Raw genomic sequence first — 18,836 nt, forward strand, 5'->3', positions numbered from 1 at the left:
CAATGTTGTAATGAATTAAATAATAAGGTGGAATAACATATAAAACACAATATTGGTTCTCTGACAAATAGATTTAGGGTAATGGTTTTCTTCTTGTGATTTTTCCATTTCAGCACAATTTCTACCAATGAAGAGACATTATTCTAATAATTAGGGGTAAATGGTCAATTTTTTAAAAGATGTATGTAGTTTTACAGTTTACTATCCTTTCCCAACACAAATAAAAAACTAACACAGATATAATAGGATTAATATTTGTATCCAATCCAATAGTACTGTAAATAGTCTACAAAACTAGTACTGGAGGGGCGGCACCTGTGGCTCAAGGAGTAGGGCACTGGTCCCATATGCCGGAGGTGGTGGGTTCAAACCCAGCCCTGGCCAAAAAATCAAAAAAAAAAAACAAAAAAAAAAACAAAAAAAAAAACTAGTACTGGAGGGGACCTTTGGTGGCCAATCACTTACAAAATTCTTTTTTTTTTTTTTTTAATTGTTTGGGATTCATTGAGGGTACAAAGAACTAGGTTGCACTGATTGCCTTTGTTAGGTAAAGTCCCTCTTTTAATTGTGTCCCACCCTCAAGAGGTGTGCCATACACTGTGACCACCCCTCCATTCTCCCCCATTTCCCTATCCCTCCCTTATATTAGATCATCTACTGCCTTCGTATTAGAATTGAGTACATTGGATTCTTGCTTCTCCATTCTTGTGAAGCTTTACTAAGAAGAACGTGTTCCGCCTCCATCTAGGTTAATACAAAAGATGCAAAGTCTACATCTTTTTTAATAGCTGCATAGTATTCCATGGTATACACATACCACATCTTGTTAATCTATACCTGGGTTGGTGAGCATCTTGGCGATTATAAACTGAGCTGCAATAAACAGTCTAGTGCAAATGTCCTTATGATAAAAGGATTTTTTTTTTCCTTCTGGGTATATGCTTAGTAATGGGATTGCAAGATCAAATAAATGGGAGGCTTATTTTGAGTTCTTTGAGGATTCTCTATACTTCCTTCCAAAAAGGTTGTATTACTTTGTAGTCCCAACAGCAGTGTAAAAGTGTTCCCTTCTCTCCACATCCATGCCAGCATCTGCAGCTTTGAGACTTTGTGATGTGAGCCATTCTCCCTGGGTGGTTTTGATTTGCACTTCTCAGATGATTAGAGATGATGAACATTTTTTCACATTTGTTAGCCATTTGTCTGTCTTCTTTAGAGAAGGTTCTATTCATGTCTCTTGCCCAATGATATATGGGATTGTTGGCTCTTTTTTGTTGATTAATAGATCCTAGTTCTCTATAGATCCTAGTTATCAAATTTTTGTCTGATTCATTATACGTAAATATATTTTCCAATAGTGTAGGTTGTCTATTTGCTTTGGTTGTTGTCTCCTTAGCAATACAGAAGCTATTCAGTTTAATTAAGTCCCATTTGTTTATTTTTGTTGTTGTTGCAATTGCCACAGAAATCTTCTTCATAAAATCTTCCCCCATGTTGATATCTTCAAGTGTTTTCTCCACACTGTATTGGAGGATTTTTATTGTTTCATGCCTTAGATTTAAATTTTTTATCTATCTTGAATCAATTTGTGTAAGTGGTAAAAGGTATGAGTCCTGTTTCAGTCTTTTACATGTGGTTATCCAGTTCTCTCAGCACCATTTATTGAACAGGGATTCTTTTCTGTGGTGTATGTTCTTGTATGGTTTATCAAAGATCAGGTGGCTGTAAGATGTTAGTTTCATCTCATGGTTTTCTATTTGGTTCCAAATGTCTATGTCTCTATTTTTGTACCAATACCATGCTGTTTTGATCACTATGGCCTTGTAGTATAGTCTAAAATCTGGTAGGGTGATGCCCCGTCTTTTCCACTTACAATATTCTCATCTGGACATGATGCTGAGCAGAAAACTATAGTATGATAAAACAAAATGTTTACTATCAATATGAAGACCTACTCTGCCACCTGATAGCTGTTTAACCTTACCTGGACAGTAATTTTCTCATGTGTGAACTGAATTCGTATCATTACACTGACCAAGTATTTGACACATGAAAGGCATTCCTGAAAGCACAGTTAAAACTGAGCCTGAACTCAGATACACACACGCAAGAAGGAACTCACACATACATGGTGTTTTTCCACCAGTAGCAACATCATCTATTAATTATATACCATAACTAAAATTCACACCTTGTTTACATTTACCTGCTGTTGTCCTTGCTGAGCCTGTGGGGTGGTCTGTTGATTAGCAGAATTAGTCGCTGCAGCAGCAGCAGCAGCTTGCTGCTGGAAAAGACTGGCAGGGTAGACTCCCCAGGGAGTAACTCCATAATACTGGTGAGGGACCACCGCTGGGCCTAGAAATAGCAAGAGAAAGGTAAAGAAAGTTTACACTATTGAGAATCAACTCAGGGCTCCCAAAGAGTACACCTGGCTTGACAGATCTTACTATAAAATATTAACTTAGAATATATACTAATTAACTTGGAATATATACTAATTGTTGCTAGCTAATTATTAATTCTCCTTTTTAAAAACAGAAAATGTTATATAAGATCCTTATACCAAAGTCTTCTAAAGTTGTAATATACTCTAGGCCTAGAGGAAGAAGCCTATTAGAGATACTCAAAGAGAAAATAACCGGGAGAAGTTGAAGGGGTTGGACTAAAGAACAGATAGAGGACTTGGCCTTAGAAAAATGTATGTTTTTTTCTCTGAGAAAGAAAGGATATAGGTGATATATAGAAAATACTTGTTCCAAGAAGGGAAATATAAGTGGAGGGTTTGTGTGCTTAAAGTGACAAAACAGAACAAAAGTTTCAGATGTATCCTGCTTTCGACAGTAAGAATGGCACCTGAGATGATTAACAGGTACTGAAATCCTGCAACTCCATTAACCCCAGAACCATGAAAATCTATCTGAATTCTAACAACACAACCCAGACCCTCAACTGAACCTCAAGGTTCAATTTCAAAGAGGCTTGGTTTTCCTTTTTTTTTTTTTTTTTTGTAGAGACAGAGTCTCACTGTACCGCCCTCGGGTAGAGTGCCACGGCGTCACACAGCTCACAGCAACCTCTTAACTCTTGGGCTTACGCGATTCTCTTGCCTCAGCCTCCCGAGCAGCTGGGACTACAGGCGCCCGCCACAACGCCCGGCTATTTTTTGGTTGCAGTTTGGCCGGGGCTGGGTTTGAACCCGCCACCCTCGGCATATGGGGTTGGCGCCCTACTCACTGAGCCACAGGCGCTGCCGAGGCTTGGTTTTCCTATTTCAAAAGTCATTCAACGCAAATACATTCAGACATTAACGTATGAGATTTTAAATTTAAGTCAAAGTTGAAAATACACACACACACAAACAAAAAGTATAGATTATCTTGACTTGTTGAGTAAAATAGATGTAAAGCTTGAATATCTGAAAACCTTGGAATCAGAAGTGTTTCAGATTTTGGAATATTTGCATATGCACTATAAGATCTTGGAGATGGGACCGAAGTATAAACATAAAATTCATTTATGTTTCGTATACACATATACCTAGAGCTTGAGAGTATCTGTATCTTTCCCTTGTGGGCACTATAAATTGCCATTATATAAGGTTTAACCCTTGATTCATCACATAAGGTAGATGTGAACTTTTCCACTTGCGGCATCGCATTTGTGCTCAAAAAGTTTCAGATTTTGGAGTATTCCATATTTTAGATTTTCAGATTAAGGATGCTCAACCTATAATAGGGGTTAGGAGTGTAGCCATACTTACCTTGGAAAGATGGGCTGCAACCTGTAATGAGATTCCTCAAAGGCTCCCCCAAAAGCCAACAAAGAACCTCTACTCGGCACAGGCTACCATTACTCTAAACATTTACATTACTTTAAATTTCTTCCACTGGCAGTTCTACTTCTTCACCCTGGTCACATTGGCCTAAGACTGAAGTTAGAAAAACATTCCAGGGTCATCAACAGCTTGGTTCATAAGGATGCCCGCTTCAATTCCTATGTGATTAACACTTTATACGAACACACACATCCACTATTTGGTTAGTTACATTTCCTGTTATATGTGAAAGTTTTTAAGACACTTTCAGTCTGGCTCAGCTAACGTGTACAAATAACAAGATTCTCAGCACCAAACTATCATCTCAGTAATGGCAAATGTGCCATCCCAAAAAACAGTTCTTTGTTTCAAGTAACATATATTAAGTTAGTAGAGGAAAGAACTTCTAAACCAAGTACAGAAAATGTTCGAGAAAAAACTAGGCATTCTATTTAATATAATGTAGTGTAGTATATGCATGGGCATTGGAGTAAAATCTGGTTCAAATCCCAACTCTACAACATTTAAATCATGTGATATCCATTCAATAAAACAGCTATCTGAGCACCAAAAGTCTAATGCATAAAGTTATCATTTGACAACTCATATGAAAGAACAGCATTCAGGACAATGCCTACAAATAGTTAAGTATTCTATAAATATTAACCGTGGTTAGGAGAGAGCATTCTCCTAGGAAAAGCTTTCTCTTATCCCCAAAGGTAGGGTGGGAGAGAACCTATATTGACATGTTCCCATCACAACAATACCAAAATGTAAACAAGTCTAAAAATCTAAGCAATGCTATGCTGAATTTGAGGTCATAATTGTAAACTATAGGCTATATAAGTAGTAGTGAAATCTCATAGTAGTATTTAGTTATTAACTACTTGCCAGGATCAGCCCCAAAGGAATATTTACATTGAAAGACATTTTGTTTGTCCTAATGCTAAATTTAACTCCCCATACATATACAGCTCAATTAAGGTGACAGCAACTGTTGCACAGAATCAAGTAACAAAGGTGCCTGCCTTTGAAAGATTGGGGGGTTAGAGGGGTAGCTTATGCACACATCCAAAAGCAAATAATAGAAAACAACACAATAATTAGTCAAAGAATAGGGAACAGTTAGCAAGGAAGAGCACCTAGAGTTGACAATGCCAGCTAAAGGAGCATATCATAGGCAAAGAATGGAAAACGGTTTACTATAGAAGACTAAGGAGACCACTATGTCCAAAGGACTATACCAATGCAGTATCTGCAGCAAACAAAAAATGAGATCAGTATTGCTACAATGTATGCCGTGAGCCTATTGTAGTCAATCAGGAAGGAAATAGAGAGGTACATACACAGAGACCCTATGAGACAGGGAGAGAGCACCCTTCTGTATACTAAGTCCTAACCCTTGCTAAAACTCAGAATTACCTGGTAGCTACTTAAAAATACTGATTCCAATGAGGAACATACTATCACCACCTCCCAAATAGTCTGTAACGATCAGCTATGTTTGGTAACAATGGCAGTGTGCCACTGCATATGAATTAGAATAGAAAAACGAGAAACCAATAAAGTGGTTAAGCAAGAGTAAGAGAAGGTAGAATTTGTGTTTGAAACAATTTTCTTGAGCAATTTAGAGGCAAAGAAATTAGAAATATATGAGGGACACCAGCATAAGGACCTAAACTATGGTAGACTGCAGGTAGTAGGAGACCTGAACAAAGGGGGAAATTCCCAAAATACTACATATAAATTGAGCAACGGGTGGCTCCACAGATCAAAAACCTGTATGCCAAGGGCTAGGTGACTAATTTGCCTCTGTACATGTTCTGAGGGGCCTGTGTTATAGCTAAGTTGAGATATCCACTCTGGTACTCTAGATATCCACTCAGTAGAAATCTCCACTGGAGACATGGATTTGGGAAAGAGTATAAAGAGTGCATGCCCATCTCAAATAATTTTTTAGCAGGTGAGAAAATCCCTCATGCAGCAGAAATGTCTCACCTAGTGTCGCTGCTGCAGCCAATCCAGCTGTGTAGGGGTCCGTCCCTGGGGGAGCAGCGCTGATGATGTATGGATTGGGGACAAACGCAGCGGGAGCTAAACCTGCTGAAAACATACCTGTCAGTAAAAACAAACTTGACTAAAACTGTAGCCCTATCAAATACCTATACAGTTTAGCTATTTATTCCAGACTGTAGATGAGGGAAAAAAGAAAAAAGAGAAGATAGGATAGGTTGAGAGCAAAGAAGAATATTTAAAGACAATCCCTATACTAAAGATTCTGGTGAAATTTTATGTTTTTTTACCACTGCTAAATAAATACTTAAATTAAAACTGTTTATACAGCTTTAACTTCAGCACAATTTTTAAAAGGTTAAAATTATAACAGGCTAAAATAGAACAATTTAAAAGATTTTTGCTAAATGGGATGAGGGGAAGCATTTATTTCAATTTAAAACAATCTTCCAAACAGTTTTCCTCAAATAAAATTTATGAGTATTTATTGAATACCACACACAACTATACAGTATCAGACCCAAGCAAAGGCCTCAGGTGTGGCCTTCATTTAAGTTGGAAGCAAGTATTTTTCTTCCACAGCATACCATTTCCAAGATTAGCATTCTCCTTTTTATTCAATCATGTCATTTTGGAACATTAAAAAAAAAAATTCTACTTACTTATACTTAATGCACGTTATTTCAAAGACACCTTAAAAACATCGGGGAGGTGAACATGGTAGCTCACACCTGTAATCCTAGCACTTTGGGAGGCTAAGGCGGGTAGACTACTTGACTTCAGGAGTTCAAGACCAGCCAGAGCAAGAGCAAGACCCAGTCTCTATTAAGAACAGAAAAACCAGCCAAGCATTGTGGCAGATACCCGTACTTCCAGCTACTTGGGAGCCTGAGGGAAAATGATTGCTCAGTTGAGCCCAGGAGTTTGAGGTTGCTATGTAAGCTATGACACCACGACACTCTACCCAGAGCGACAGAATAATCCTCTGTCTCTCAAAAAAAAAAAAAAAAAAAAGCCTGGGGTGGAGGGAGTGGTCTGGGCAAAAAGACTAAAATGCCCATCAAACCTTTTAGCAACTGCTACAAGAAAAGAGCAAAGCTACTTGAAAACCAATAATTATATGAGAACACTTTTTACATTTTTTCAATGCACACTGCTTGGAAAACAGATTTATAGATATTACTTGCTCATTATGAGTGGTTTGTATATGACGTGTCAGTCTACACAACCCCAAATTATTTAATCAATTTTATCCAAATCTTACCCACAGAGCTGCTAGTCACCAGCTACTATCGCAGTAAATACTTTCAGGGATATCCAACCTTTTGGCTTCTCTGTGCCACATAGGAAGGAAGAAGAGGAGTTGTCTTGGACTACATATGAAATACCACAAACACTACCGAAAGCTGATAAGCAAGAAAAAAAAAAAAAGGCCACGCATAATTTTCGTGATTATCTGCCACCACAGAAAAGCAAAAATGTCCTCACATAATCCGCCTGCGGCCCACAGACCATGGGTTGGACAACACTGCGAGGCAATGGCTGGAGATAAGGAAATCTTATATGTCTGGGTCTAGCAGGTATGCCAAAAATAAACAACGTAGCTAGAGACAACTGGACAAGAGGCAAAGACCATTTACTCTGGGGAATTTTTCTGGACTTTCGTAAATCAGTCTCACAACATCCAGTTATCCTAGAATAGTGGCCACACCTATAATAAGAGCTACAGGCTTCAGGACTTACCAATGTGTGGCTGGTGAGCGGCTGCCAGTGCGTACTGCTGCTGCTGGGCAGCTGTCAACTGCTGGACAGCAAGCGCGTTAGGTCTTTGGAACAGCTGAGGTAAAAGAAACACATGGCATGGTTAGGAAAACTCAAATAACTTTAAAACCTGACTAAAAATTTCAATAAACTTTTTTTAGGCATGATACTATAACAAAAAAGAGTTCTCATAGTCTAGTCCATCCCCACGGTATTACAATGCTTCATAGTTCTTCTGTTTTCCCTCTTTCTTTACCTCGATTGTGTGCTGGGTTCCCATGGGCGGAATATTGCACAGATTTTATGAACCACATACATACATATTTATACACAAACTCTCTAATGTTATCAACAGGTTTACAGATCCTGCCTGATCCAACGCACACTTAAACACTAGACAAATGTACTATAAAACTATTTGCCACATTGCTCCCAGTGCCGAATCTCCCCCCCAAACACTCTGAATTAATCCTTACCTACTCATATGTTAGAAAATGTGAAAAGTAGGGCGGCGCCTGTGGCTCAGTGAGTAGGGCGCCGGCCCCATATGCCGAGGGTGGTGGGTTCAGACCCAGCCCCGGCCAAACTGCAACAGAAAAATAGCTGGGCGTTGTTGCGGGCGCCTGTAGTCCCAGCTCCTCGGGAGGCTGAGACAAGAGAATCACGTAAGCCCAAGAGTTAGAGGTTGCTATGAGCTGTGTGACGCCACGGCACTCTACCCGAGGGCGGTACAGTGAGACTCTGTCTCTACAAAAAAAAAAAAAAAAAAAGAAAGAAAAAAGAAAATGTGAAAAGTATTCACTTCCCCCTCTAGGATGCCTCATTCTAGGAAAAAGGTATTGGATATCCTCATCTAGTGGCTTTTCCTAGTGAGTAAATGAGACGACTGCCCGAGTTAGAGTCTAGGATACGTATTATTTATAGATAGAAAATAAAACAAGCATAGCTGCTATTAACAAATCATGGATGGGGAGCTCAAACCTAGCACATTTCTTAGTTCCCAAGAAAAGGAAAAAAATGTTCAAAGGCCTTTAATCTAAATATTTTTATCTTAACACAAAGTCATTTAGTCAACAAATATTTATGAAACAAATGGTACTGGTAGACACTGTGCAAGGAACTAGGGATACAACCATGAATAAAATAATACATAATTCCTGCCCTTACAGAAAATATACTTTAGCATGAACAGTATTGGTACCAAGAAAGCGGGATGTTGGTGACCTGATTTTAAGCTGTCTCTAGGGGCTTCCTTCTAAGGAGTCATACTGAAGACTTCAGTTATTTGCTAAAATCAGACTGAAAGCACTTATTGAAGCAACCTCCCTGGACAGGACCTTCAACCTACCTGCTCTTTCTACAGGATTTTTCAACAGCTCAGCTGACATCACTGGATGATATATAACAGACACCATGGATCTTGAATTACAGGATGTCCTCATAAAGAGACCTGATTGTTTCAGACATTAGGAGATAATGTCATTCCACCAACTCAGCTTAATTATTGTTGTGACTGGACTTAACTGTTATCCTAGGTGGTGGAGAGACTTATCCTGTGATCTGGTTACTTCTATGCCTAAAATATACCAGGAGGCTAATTTTATTTTATTTATTTAGTTAGCTATTTTTTGAGACAGAGACTTACTTTGTCGCCCTTGGTAGAGTGCCATGGCATCACAGCTCACAGTAACCTCAAACTCTTGGGCTTAAGCGATTCTCTTGCCTCAGCCTCCCAAGTAGTTGGGACTACAGGCGCCCACCACAACGCCCAGCTATTTTTTTGTTGCAGTTGCCATTGTTGTTTTAGCTGGCCTGGGCTAGGTTCGAGCCTGCTATCCTCGGTGTACATGGCTGATGCCCTAACCACTTTGCTACGAGCGCCAAGCCAAGGAAGCTAGTTCTAAATACTGACAATGTATTGGCCGACTTTACCTATTACCTCTCTTTCCATATACATTCATCTTTCTAAAAACCAGAGTAAAATTAGTCCTTACTTTTACAGTACTAATGTCAAAAGTAACCATGTATAGATTTCAAAAATATTTAGTTTTTATTTTTTTAAAGGATAAAGTAAAACTTCATCATGATGCTGCTAAAAAGGGAAAAGATAGTACTACTTTTAGGTATTCATTAAATATCAAGTCTTAAAAAGAAATTGAATCTAACTGACAAACATGTAAGAACACATGTCCACTACATTTGTTAACTATGACCTGGCAGAAATTTTTGTTAAATTGGTTTCACATTTCAGTTTTACCACCACCACCCCCCAAAAAAGTGTCTTGCAGTATTCCTACCAACAGGGGTATTCCTACCCAAAATCAGTAGCCAGGAGGCAGAAAACAAGTAAAATAGTAAACAGTTGCCTTTAAATTGTTTCCAAAGTTGTAAAAACTCATAGTTCCACTAAATATACAAGTCCTCTTCGATAGATCTCTTGAATTTTACTGGCCTAAAACCTTTAGAAACATTTAACTTTTCAGACACTGTTTATGGTACCTTCCTTTTCCTTTCTACCCTTCTTTGTCCTTCTACAAACAATTCACTTGGTTCAATAAACATTTTTGTTCAATAAACATTTTTGACATAGCTGGGGAAATAAAGATGGTTTGTTCAAACTACAACTCTTGAGGATATCTTGGTTTTTGTTGTTGTTGAGACAGAGTCTCACTATGTTACCCTTGGTACAGTGTCGTGGCATCACAGCTCATAGCAACCTCAAACTCTTGGGCTTAAGAGATTCTCTTGCCTCAGCCTCCCAAGTAGCTGGGACTACAGGCGCCCACCACAACACCCAACTATTTTTTTGTTGCAGTTGTCATTGTTGTTTAGCAGGCCCAGGCTGGGTTCAAACTGGCCAACCTCGGTATATGTGGCTGACACTGTACTCAACTTGTGCTACAGGCGTCGAGCCGGTATCTTGGTTTTTAACCCAAAAAAAAAAAAAAAAAAAAAAAGGCCAAAGCCATTCCATCTGACTTTCACTGTATATGTACTGTATGTGTAAATATACAGAGAAACAGTATGTGTGAAAACCATAAAGTAATCACTCTGTCTAACATTAGCTATGGTTCTCACCATCATATTACCACACTTTTAAACTAGGGACTATTACTTTTAACAAAGTATAGAAGCCCTACAAAAGTCCATATATAGCCTATGTTTGAGGGTTGATTAATATCTTAGTGATTATGGTGAATAAAAAAAGAATTTTCTTGAGAACCTTCTGTAGTAAACAATTTAACAAAGTAAATTATGCATCTGCAGCAAGCAGGTTTGATTATAGAAGCAGATTACAGCAATTCTGGCACATTCTCTTTATGTAAATGGCGCAATATTAACTGGAAATACAGAGTATTCAAAACAAAATTGGGTAATTGGCAAGTGACGGATTCCAAAGAATCCTGAAAAACTCACACAAATGCCATCTGCTGGGCAAAGTACTGAGCTCTGCTAACATTTTCATGGTTTTCACAAAACAAGCCAGTACTCTGTAACCAAGAAACAAACAACTGTGAGAGCTGGGAGAAATGATTATTTAAAGGTCAGTATAATAATAAATGTGCTGCTATTGATTACAATTCACCTGAGTAGAATTCACAGGTTATTTTAGAGTCTGAATGAGGGGAGAATGTATCAACTACTTCAAACGTATCAAGGTTTCTAATAAATACTGAAGGCATAAACTTTGGAAGTAGTAATTCTGACTCCCTTCTCTGTCACTTACTATGTGACTGAAAAGGAATCTGGGAGGCCAAAAATACGCAACACAGTGACTTACACATAGCTGGCATCTTATAAAAGATAGCTACTACTGGGTGGCGCCTGTGGCTCAGTGAGTAGGGCGCCGGCCCCATATACCGAGGGTGGCGGGTTCAAACCCAGCCCCGGCTGAACTGCAACCAAAAAATAGCCGGGCGTTGTGGCAGGCGCCTATAGTCCCAGCTACTTGGGAGGCTGAGGCAGGAGAATCGCTGAAGCCCAAGAGCTAGAGGTTGCTGTGAGTCCTGTGACATCATGGCACTCTACTGAAGGCAGTAAAGTGAGACTCTGTCTCTACAAACAAAAAAAAAAAAAAAAAAAAGATAGCTACTACTATTATTATCAATAACAACTGCCGGCACAAAAATATTGTTGTAGAGTTTCCTGAATCTGGAATAATAATGTATAAATATGGAATTTGAAAACGTGAATAACTATCCTTCCCCCTGTCATCACCCCTCAATAAAATATACTGCCACTGCTGTCTTTTCGCCTGTTTAAGGCAATATACACAGTGAACTGGGGTTAAGAACACAGTGAATATGGCTGGGCACCTGTACACAGTGGTTACGACACCAGCCACACACACAGAGGCTGGCGGGTTCGAACCCAGGCCAGATAAACAACGACAACTACAACAACAAAAAAATAGCTGAGTGTGGTGGCGGGCGCCTGTAGTCCCAATGACTTGGGAGGCTGAGGCAAGAGAATCACTTAAGCCCAAGAGTTTAAGGTTGCCATGAGCTGTGACACCACAGCTCTCTATCAAGGATGACATAGTGAGACTCTGCCTTTTAAAAAAAAAGAAAGAAAGAACACGGTGAAGAGGGGTTAACAACACAGACTCTGGAGCCAGGCTGCTTTGCTTCAAATCTTAGCACTACCCACTGACTTGCTATGTGACCTCAGGCAAGTGACAATCTCTCTGTACCTCATTTTCCTCTTCTAATAGGACAGTAACACAAAATTGATATATGTAACACAAAATTGTTCTGGGGATTAAAATTAACACACATAAAGCACTTAGAACAGTCCTTTCTGATGAATGGGGGGGTGGGGGAGAGCACCCTCAAACAGACACAGTCCCTTCCATGAGTCACCACTTACAGCTCCTCCCCAGAGCAAGGCAGCCAAAGCACAGTGAAAGCAGAGGGCAGCACTCTTCCCAGTCAAGACCACAGTACCAAGAGCACCAACTGCTATCAGCAGGTCACAAAAATACAGGGAAGGAAGAAAATCATTTTTGTCTATACTGTTGTTGAGTACTTTTCACATTATACTGCCTTTAGAAAAAGCCATAAATATAAGTGAATTTGAAGGGGAGACAACTCCACGTATCAAAAGGCTCAGTGTTTGCCAGTACAAGGTCCAAAGAAAACAGGCTGGAGCTAGAAACCAAAATAATAGATATTTGCATAGCTTGTTCTACATAACCTTCAGCAAGTCTTAAAACTTCACTGCATCTTAATATTCTTATGTGTAAAAATGAAATAGCTGCCCTACATCATGGGGTCGTCAGGATTCACAGAGAAAATTCTTTCAAAATATTAAAACCACCTTTATATCAATGGGGGAATTACAAAATTTTAAGTAGATGGTTTATTTTGGAGTCATTCCTCAGTACAACAAATTTTTTAAAGTTAGTACTATTTGAAGTTTCCAGATCAAAGCCCAATTTTGACAGGGTTATTTGAACAACTGTAATGATTAGCTAATGATTACAATAATTTTTGGTTTAACAGACATGACAAAGCACACTAAGGTAAAAAAACTTCACATTTCTTTGGCAAATGAAGAAGCAGAGTCTAATATAAACAATTTCTAACTAAGCTCTTGGGGGAAAATAAAGTATAATTCTTCCACCAAGTATTAATAACTTTCGAGAAAAACTTTACCATAAATAAAATTTGAACAAAGTCAAACAATAAAGGTAAGCTTCAAGTGACTACTAGCTAAAATCAGCTCGTTGTCTGTAACTATATATGATACTGGAAGAATCGTTTGTAAATTTAAAAGAAAGCTGAGAAAATTAAATACCTGGATTAAAATTATGCACACATTTGGTCTCATGAGAATGACAATCACTACGACACTTTTAAAAACAAATGTATGCTAATTTCCACTCCCATGTGACTACAACTGCAGGAATGAACATAGTACTTCAATTTTCAGAATATTGCTTCTTTCCGAATATTGCTTCTTTGTTAAAATTCATGCTTAAAAGATGAGAGTTTAGGTAGAACAGTATACAATTTTGTAAAACATACCACATTAGGATATCTTTAGATAAACTGAATTATAAATAAAGAACATCAGCAACACAGTTAATCTATACTGATAATAATCACAGCTTTGGTTTCCACTAAATGGCTGCAATATAAAGAAACAAATTATTTTCTAAACTATATTGAGGGAAATAAAGACAGAAAATTATAGAGTACCTTATAAAAATAAAGAATATGGCCAGGCAAGGTGGCTCACGCCTATAACCCCAGCACTTTGAGTAGCTGAAGCAGGAGGATAGCTTGAGCCAAGGACCAGCCTGGGCAACATAAGTAAACCTAATGAAACCCTGTCTATTAAAAAATTTTTAAAAATTAAATAATAATAATTTTTTAAAAAGAATATTGCTAAAGCATTATGACACAAAATGGTATGAGCACATTATGCATGAACTGTTCAAGGATGATTTCCAGGATTAACAGGACAATGAGAGAAAGGTAAGAAAAAAAGGAAGATACTCCAGAGATATGAAAGAACATTTCAAGCTGAAAAAATACTCTAAATTAGGGCTTCTTAACCCAGATCTTTGTTCTTCTTTTTCTTTTTTTTTTTTTTGCAGTTTTTGGCCAGGGCTGGGTTTGAACCCACCACCTCTGGCATATGGGGCTGGCGCCCTACTCTGTGGAGCCACAGGCGCCGCCCTGTTTAACCCAGATCTTTGCACGTGGGTGGGTAATACTGTGTGTTTATTTTCATGAACATCTACCTGAAATTTATCATGTTCTTCAAGTATGATTATAGGCAAAAAACCACATTAACAATAATACACCTGACTTTATCACAAATAGAAATCACACATATTTTAGTGTTAACAATTGTTAGACATCTCAAAATTTTCTTTATGCCCATTATGATAGCTAGTACACCTACTTCTATTTCATGCATCATAAGTAACTATACCATTAAGTTTGTTTTTATATATCTTGACAGCTACTTTCATATACAGTAGAATCTCTGTAAGTTGACCACCGAAAGGGATCATAACTGGTCAACATAAGGAACCAAGCCTACAGTATTGATATGTACATGTAATTAATGTCCAGTCTATGAAAATGAAAACTAGTAATGGCCAGTCTCTATGACCACTTAAGGAAGTAGACAGTGTAGGGGGATGGTCAACTACGGAGGGTCTGCTGTAATTGGTTTCATTGGCAATCCTACCTTATACTATACATTTTAAAACATTATTCTGAGAAGCAATCCACAGGATTCACCTAACGGCTGAAGGAGTTCAGGACACAAAGCAAGGTTACGAACTCCTGCTCATATAAATAAACCTTACTTAGGAGTGTTAAATTCAGAGACCAGAGAAGTAACTTAAACAAAATCCAAAGTATCACAATTACCAATGAATGAAGTTTGCAATGAACTAAATGAAAATTACCTTTTCCCTATTTGCAGGCTGCTCCATGTTATGTAGCTCACTATAAGCTGCTAGTAAGTTTTATGAAACCAGCTTATTACACCAAATCAAAGCCCTGACTGAAAGGAAATAGGAGAAGAGAGGGAATTATTTGACAATTTCCAAACCAGATTCCCCTCATAAAAATGACAAATAAATCTACTCTACTGTTTGCAGTTGCTCATTTAATAAAGTCAAAAGAAAAGAGTAGAATGTGCAAAAAGATATGTATCACACTAGGTACCTGGTTCAACCCTCACAATCATCAGGATTGTCTGAGACTCGCTCCTGGCTCAAGCCCTCCAAGATCTGGCTTCAATTATCAAATGCACCTGCATTTTTGTCTCATCATGTCACCCTCGGTAGAGTGCCCTGGCGTCACAGCTCATAGCAACCTCAAACTCTTGGGCTTAAGTGATTCTCTTGCCTCAGCCTCCCACGTAGCTGGAACCACAGGCGCCCGCCACAATGCCCAGTCACCTTTTGTTGCAGTTGTCATTGTTGTTTAGCTGGCCTGGGCCAGGTTCAAACCTGCCAGCTTCAGTGTATGTGGCTGGTGCCATAACCACTGTGCCACAGGCACGAAGCCTGCACCTGCATCTTTATCCTCTTCAGCCCTCACCTTTTACTCTAATCAGCCTAAGACCACAACACAATCATCCTCAGCTCCATAACTGTTCTCTGACCTGCAACAAAATATTAATATATCCTGCCTGTTCTTTAAATCAGTTGCATTCAACTTCAGTCCTCATTGAGCCTTCTCAGAACCTACCAATTTAGTACTTGGCTGTCCAAATGCCTCACTACTGTTTCATGCAGAACCCAAGGTTCCTGAAAGGACACAACAGTCAATTGATTCGTACAGGTCAAAGAATGTCCAAACTGCTACTAAACTAATACCAACCACAAAAAAACTACACCATGATAATGAAGTCACTCCTCCTTTAAAGCTGGTAAGACATACAATACTTAACTGTTCACTACTCACTTTTCTTTAACCTGAATGACCAGCCAAAACTAACTGCTTCTACATTACCTACTAAACACATACCTGTTATTTTCCAATTTCTAGCCTTAAGTTTTACTACATCCTTCACCAGAATTTACTACTTCTTCCACCAGAATTTTCTTTTTCTTGCTGTATAAACAAGTCTTTCAAGACATAGCTATTAAAAAAAAAAAAAAATCACCTCTTCCACAAGCCCTTCCTTCCCGAAGACCAGAATACACTCTCTTATTCTAGGGTTCCTAGGACATAATCATAAATGGTCTCTCATCACGTGTCCCAGAGTACTACCCTGCACTGTTTATATGGCAAAATGAATCACAATGACTAAACTGAGAGCAACTGAAGGAACAGAAAGGGAATCTTGCTCTATTTATGAAAGAGATGTTTGGCTATAGATGAAACAAAAGCTGCAAATAGGTTATAATATGTAGCCCACAGATCTGTGATCCCAGTTAACTTATCCACAAGATCTGATGTGAAAAGAATTAAGTATAGTTTTGTGGATGAGAGGAACCGTAGTTTTTGATCAAATGGGAAAGGTTAAGTTCTAATCCAAGAAGTAACTTACTGGATATCATATAGTAATATTATATTATTGGACATTACCTGGTAATATAATTGTAACTTTCCAGTAATATCCAGTATCTTTCCGGGGTATTATACAATATAGTTATTTGTATATAAGGCATAAGCTAACATGCTAGATCTAAAGGACACACATATTTAGAAAACATGGTAGGCTAGCCTCTACAATTCTTGAAAGGATAGTTTCAAATTTCAATATTGGGAAGTATATTAGATACAAAGGATGCACTAAGACATTATAATAGGAATAGGGAAATGTCCCCTGAAAATTTGGTCTGCTCAAGCAATGTAGAGGACACAGAGGGAATAGGGTCTAGTCCTTGCCCTCAAGGAGCTTACAATCTAGCAAGGGCTATTTAGACAAGTAATCCATCACAACCCAAGGCAGAAAAAAACAACTCCTTTTCTTAAAGGAGACCCAAAGTACCACGGAATTTAAAGGAGACAGGCACGACAAGTTTCTAGTTTGGAGATCAAGAAAAGAAGGCTACTCTGCCATGGAATTAAATTTAAAAAAAAGGAAGGCAAAGGTGCTAAACATTGAAGAATGAGACAGAATAGAAATGGAAAGTACAATAAAACAAGATGAAAAGAAAAAGGCTAAAAAAGTATGGGATAAAATGTAAGAAATAAACACCAATTTCCCATAGAAAAAGGAACCTCCTTAATAATTACTAACTTTTATATATGAGCTTTAGAGAAGTTGAGAGTCTTGAAAATACTTCAAGTCTTAGGCCAATAGTTCCCAGGTACGCTACCAGGACACCCAGTATAAGCAAGCCGTGGGATAAAGGCCGGCAACTACCACAAGATACGACAGTAGTGTGTCTGGGTGTAACTGTTCCTCTGCTGCAGTCACCAAGATGTATGTTGAAAACCTGAATTCAACAACTTTCAAAAACTGCTGAAACAGGATACATGGTAAAGGCATCCTTGGTTTTATCTTTCTGAATAAGTGACTGCTTTGATAAAATCACGCTACTTATTTGTGGGTATACAGAAGTACATTTCTGTTCGAGTTTTAATAATTTTCCAGCCTCCAAAAACACTGATAAAATTATTTTGAAACCAGAAATCAATAAATCAAAAAAGAATCCCCCCAAAAATAAATAAATAAATAAAAATTAAAAAAAAATCCCAACTCTGATTACAAAGTAATGAATAGTTAAATGAAAGAAAACTAGATTGTTGTTCTTAGAGATCTGAAACAAACTCTTCTCAAGTAAAATGAAAAAGGTAAGATTGGGGTTAGACAGGGAATGGAAGCTAAGAACCAAAAATGTCCATAAGGAAGAAAAAAGATGTAGAAAATCAATTCTTATGCGGAGGTAGACATACACACTGGGAACTACAGGGAAAATAGTACACACTTTTAGTTTGCTCTCTAGAAAAAAATTTGTTAATTAAATGTCAAGTAAATAATGCATATTCACATCATCCTCTCAAGTGATTTCCTTTGGTAAGCTACTTACGGTTATCAATCAAAATCCATTTAATATCAACTATCAAACAATAACTAAAGGTACAACTAATCTGCAAAGACCATGAGCAAATTTCCCCACAGATATAAAATTTCTGAACTTCAAAATGAGTTTCTAGTCTTTCAAACCCAGAAGTCTGTGTTTATGATCTAGCCCAAAACTAAAAAAATAACAAATTCACAGTCCATCAAGGTGCCACAAGAGAGAATTTGTGGTACTTAACAAGACTAGGAAAACTACTTGCCTTGTTTTTATAATCCAAACACAGCTGATTTTCCTTTTAAAAAAATTAAACAGAAGGATCAATTAACCTAGATTAAGCATACTACTACGCTTTCAAAAACAGAAAGCACACATACAAAATTTTCCAGAGACTTATGAATAAAAGAAAGAGCCAACTAATTTCATTGTAGGTTTTCAGTGGCTTCGGTGTGTTGTTCCCTAATGGGGGGACGGTGGCATTATTAAACTTTTTTAAAAGGTGCCAGACCCTTTATCTATGTTATCTGAAGTAACTCATTAAATTAAAAGATAGAGCTCATAAAACGACCTGCCACTACACTCCTGACAGTGGTAGATAGTAGAGTCCACTATTTTAAAAACAAAACAAACCAAAAGCATCACAACTACACAAATCTTCAGAAAGATTAATTTAGCATCCCGGAGTGTTGTACTGTAAGAGGTAGCACAACCTCACCCATTCCCCAGGTGCTGGGGAGAGCG

At 38.1% G+C, this 18,836-nt stretch overlaps 1 protein-coding gene across 14 annotated transcripts in view; it reads right to left on the bottom strand.

The window, feature by feature from the left end:
- PUM1 (pumilio RNA binding family member 1) overlaps positions 1-18,836 on the bottom strand; it is a 153,816-nt gene that overhangs the window by 41,711 nt on the left and 93,269 nt on the right. For 7 of the 14 annotated variants that reach the window (XM_053576850.1, XM_053576847.1, XM_053576838.1 and 4 more), the window contains 3 exons: positions 7,574-7,667; positions 5,816-5,932; positions 2,207-2,358 (listed from right to left, as the gene is read on the bottom strand). In XM_053576850.1, the coding sequence (XP_053432825.1) occupies positions 2,207-2,358; positions 5,816-5,932; positions 7,574-7,667 (363 nt within the window). The remainder of the gene's footprint in view (positions 1-2,206; positions 2,359-5,815; positions 5,933-7,573; positions 7,668-18,836) is intronic. The other 7 variants (XM_053576851.1, XM_053576848.1, XM_053576843.1 and 4 more) reach the window with 3 other exon arrangements.

This window comes from Nycticebus coucang, chromosome 22 (assembly GCF_027406575.1).
Source record: "Nycticebus coucang isolate mNycCou1 chromosome 22, mNycCou1.pri, whole genome shotgun sequence".
Lineage (NCBI taxonomy): Eukaryota > Metazoa > Chordata > Mammalia > Primates > Lorisidae > Nycticebus > Nycticebus coucang.